This window comes from Lipotes vexillifer, unplaced genomic scaffold (genome assembly GCF_000442215.2).
Source record: "Lipotes vexillifer unplaced genomic scaffold, Lipotes_vexillifer_v1.1 scaffold39, whole genome shotgun sequence".
Classification (NCBI taxonomy): domain Eukaryota; kingdom Metazoa; phylum Chordata; class Mammalia; order Artiodactyla; family Lipotidae; genus Lipotes; species Lipotes vexillifer.
The window spans coordinates 4,065,035-4,069,486 of record NW_006787038.1 but is presented as its reverse complement, the minus strand read 5'-3'; the positions used below and the strand labels follow the sequence as shown (position 1 = coordinate 4,069,486).

Here is a 4,452-nt window from a genome sequence, read left to right as displayed (position 1 = left end):
CCCGCCGAGGGCCGGCGCGCGGCGTCGGGGACGGCCCGGGAGTGGAGGGGAGCCAGGCGGCCGCCTCAGGTACGCAAGGCCGGGCGCCGGCGGGTGGGTGCCGCCGGCCTCGGGGCCCCGCACCTCGGTGCGAGGCTCGGCCGCGCTCTGCCCCGCGCTGCCCGGAGGAGCGGACCGGCCTGGGCAGCCCTTTAGCGCGCGGAGCCCCTGCCTTCGCTCCTGCCCGGGCCTGGCTACCCCGGGCCGCGACTCCCGCCCCCGCCGCCGCCATCCTTCGGGCCTGGTCTTCGCTCGAGATTATTTTCTACTCCTCTTTCGAAATGCCTTGGTTCCTGCCCCGCTTCCTTTCTCAGAGCAGCCCAGATGGTAGTGACAGGGCATCTCTGACCCTGGCGCCTCTTCAGCTTCAGCACGCCTGCCCATCACTCCTTGGCTGCCGACCCCGACCCCACTGGCCTTGCTGCCCCTGGCTCTGGCTCCCCACCCCGATCCTCACCTCTGTCCCAGGTCCCAGCCTTTCCACGCGCCTCTCTGCCCCCATCCGAATAGGCAGCCTCGCCTTCATCTGTCCAGAATCCCGTTTGCTCTAGCCTCCCTACATATAGGCCCCCGCGCCTCAACTCGCATCTATCCTCTCCGCCTCTCAGAGTAGGCGAGATGAAAAGCGCAGTTGGAAATAGGTGGGCTCTGGGGTCTTTTGAATGAACATAGCGGCCAGAGCCAAGGCAGGAAATCGGGGCTGAAATAGGAAATTTGGCGACCTCCCTCATTCTCCGGGACCCTCCTCTTGTTCCGGAGACTGTCTTACTTCCACCCACGCTAGTTCCTCCGTGTGGATTACTTCATTGTCAGTGTCAGAAGGCGAAAAGTGTCCAGTGATTACACTTACCTTCCGAGCCTCCTTATCGTCACCACACGGGATGCAACTAAAAAGATGCTCATTTGAAATACGGAAGGGTAGGTAGGGGGAGAGTACTGGTCTCACTAAGTAGCAAGTAAAAATTAAATTTCCAGTTCTGAAATTAAAATAGACACCATGAAGTATAGCGGTAGAGGTGGTGCCATGATGCCTGGGTTGGAGTGTGAATCTTTAATTTACTTGGGCAAGTCACTAATCTGTGTTTGTTTCCTCATCTATAAAATGTGGGCACTATAGGATTGCGTGGACCACTATGTATGAGGCACTTGGTGCCTAAGCCACGGTACACAGTAAACTGGTGTTATCCATTATGAGAATAAGGTCTGTTTTTGCTCAGCGAAACTCCGCGTGCTGTCAGAGGAGGTGTTGCTGGATGTGTATCTCCCGGTATGGTGACTTTCCCTGTCTTTTACTTCTATCCTAAATATCTCCCATTTCCTAATGCTGCTTGGGTCAAACACACACACACAGCTTTGAGTCACCCAGCTTTTTCATGTGACTTTATATTCTCTTACTTTAAAATATCTAACAATTGTTGTCTTTTTTCCTTCTTATGAACTCTTATGCTTTGTAGTAAATTCAGAATTGCTGGCATGTATTTAACATTATAGCAATAGAAATTTTAAGCATACTTTCTGAACGATTAAGCAAATGAACACTTAGGAAGTCTCATAAACATCTGTCCCTTGCATGTGTTAATATTTATAAATTAAGGATTTTTTTTTTTTTTTTACTTCCTCTTTAGATCCTTGTGGCAAATATACCCAAGCATTTTAAACAGAAAGGTCTTAAGAATACTCCAGGAATGTATTGGAGGATAGTGGGTTTGTCTCTGAGTGTGTCTCCCCCCCCACCCCCAAACCTTGTAATTGGTTCCTGCATTCACATTTTCCTCCCAGGATGTTGATGGAAATACTTATGATTACTTTCTTCTTCTTGCCCTCAGAAAGCAGCGTGAGTGTTGATTTCTTTTATGTCATGTAGGGGTTTGTTATTGTAGCTCAGAGCAAGCTCTTCCCCTTGAGGTAAGATTTGTTGCTAATAAAATAGCTAATAAAATAATAGTAATGATAGCTTACATTAATTGAATGCTTACTCTGTGCCAGAATGTGGAAAAAGATTTCCTTGTATTATCTGACTTAAATCCTGTCAACAGTCATTTCCTCCCCGTTTTACAGAAGAACAAACTACAGCTGAGAGAAGTTAACTTACTTGCTCAAGTTAGGTGCGGGGTTTTTACTGTCTGTCTGAAATTGTCACCTTGTTATGATGAAGTTCAGAATAGTTTATTTTTTATTCTTATTGGCCATTAATCAAGTATTGGTATTCTAGGGCAGGTTATGGTCTTTGCAGTCTAGGGGTTTTTAGTTTGGTAAGATGAGAGTACCCAGGAAGAAAAATCGATAATTCAAAATTTTATATAAGTGGGTGTCTTTTATTGCAATTCTTGCTGCGCGGCATGTGGGATCTTAGTTCCCTGACCAGGGATTAAACCCTCGCCCCCTGCAGTGGAAGCACAGAGTCCTAACCACTGGACCACCAGGGAAGTCCCTATTACAATTCTTTATGTACGTACCCCCAAGAAACCAGCTTAAGGGTAGGGACAGAATCTATCACTCCCAAGAAACCAGCTTAAGGGTAGGGACAGAATCTATCTTGTCTGTTTCTCTCCTAGAGTCCTTGATGTGTCCTAGAAGTTCTGTAAATATTTGCTGGATTGTGAGACAAAGTCTCAACACAGGTTTGAAGGAGCATCAAATGAATATGAGGAATTAGGGTTGAGATATCAAGAATGCTCTTTAGGTGAAAGCAGTTGTTCTCAACCAGCAGCAATTTTGCCTCTCCCAGGGGACATTTTGATTGTCACAACTTGGGTTGGGGAGGAGGGGAAGTGCTGTTACTGACATCTTGTGGGTAGAGGCCAGCGAACCTGCTAAACAGACTCCAATGCACAGAACTGCCCCCACAATGAAGAGTTATCTGGCCCAGATGTCAGTAGTGCAGCTGTTGAGAAACCTTGAGTTAGAGTTCAGCTGGGTTTCCAAAGTGGTGTGCAAAGCATGCATTTGGCTTAACTCAGAGTTGTATAGGCTTGGGAGTAAACTCAAAACACTGCTTGGAACTAGTAGTTTGTTTGATTGGATCTTTCTGCCACCTTCCTCTGGAAAATGATCCAATGAGTAAGCAATAGAGGCCTAAGAATGAAATCAAAAGAGGTTTCGGGGGACTTCCCTGGTGGTCCAGTGGTTGAAGACTCCGTGCTTCTACTGCCAGGGGAGCAGGTTCAATCCCTGGTTTGAAGATCGCACATGCCACACGGCCAAAAGCAACAATAACAACAAAAGAGGTTTCTGTCATTCTCTCAGCAATAAGAAATGAGATTGGACATTCAGTTGTTATTGAATTAAGGGTTTTGACTTTTTTCAGTGTGTCTTCTTCCTTCAAAGCAGGAATTTATAATTATCCAGAATAATCATGACTTGTTTTTTAAAAGTATTCTAGGCAAAGAATCCCTTTTGAGGGTCTTCGTGTTTGTCAGCTGCGGTTTTGGTTATAAAGTAAGAAAAATGTTGATGTTCTTCTGAACTAAGCTCTCTATTGGTCATAGTGTTCTTGTTGTTTTATGAACTGTAATTGTTTTTAATAGTCTTTTATTTGGGGGCACCTGGGTCCTTCAGTTCCCAAGAGGAGAGAGAGATCACTCTTTATATAGTGAAACTCTCTGAGGCATATGTTACATCACTTAAGAACAGGGCTTTTCTTTCTTTCGTCGTTTGTTTGTTTTTTAAGTTTAGGGAGCTTTGGGGAAAATAAAGGGCAAAGTCTGTTATGACCTTGAAGTGAGCAGAACTTGGTCTGGTATATATGACCCTGAGAGCTATTGATGTATGTAGACCTCAAGGACTGCAAACAGGTCAGGTGAACTTGTTCATTATTCTTATGTAGGACTTAGAGCAGTGCAATAAGTCTTTCTGCAGTGATGGAAATGTTGCTTATCTGTGGCTATTTCGATTTCAATTAAAATTTAAAAATTGGTGGTTACTATATTAGGTGGAGCAAAAGAATGGAAGTCTATGCCAAAGAGCCCCAGTGGTTTTTGGGTTTCTGTTGGGTTTTTTTAAAAATTAATTAATTAATTTATTTATTTATTGGTTGTGTTGGGTCTTCGTTGCTGCGCACGGGCTTTCTCTAGTTGCGGCGGGCGAGCGTGGGCTACTCTTTGTTGCGGTGCATGGGCTTCTCATTGCGGTAGCTTCTCTTGTTGCGGGGCACGGGCTCTAGGCGCGCGGGCTCAGTAGTTGTGGCTCACGGGCTCTAGAGCGCAGGCCCAGCAGCTGTGAAGCTCGGGCCTAGTTGCTCTGCTGCATGTGGGATCCTCCCGAACCAGGGCCCAAACCTGCATCCCCTGTGTTGGCAGGAGGACTCTCAACCACTGCGCCACCAGGGAAGCCCTGTTTTCTCTCTCTTTAAAACAGGACTGCAGGGCTTCCCTCGTGGCGCAGTGGTTGAGAGTCCGCCTGCCGATGCAGGGG

The 4,452-nt window shown here is 46.6% G+C and overlaps 1 protein-coding gene across 1 annotated transcript in view; it reads left to right on the top strand.

Annotated features, from left to right (window-relative positions):
• Positions 1-5: 5 nt before the first annotated feature.
• Positions 6-4,452, top strand: part of TMED8 (transmembrane p24 trafficking protein family member 8) — a gene marked incomplete at its 5' end in the record, with an annotated part of 24,026 nt that continues 19,579 nt past the window's right edge. Inside the window, one exon of the mRNA XM_007459793.1 lies at positions 6-69. Coding sequence (XP_007459855.1) covers positions 6-69 — 64 coding nt within the window. The remainder of the gene's footprint in view (positions 70-4,452) is intronic.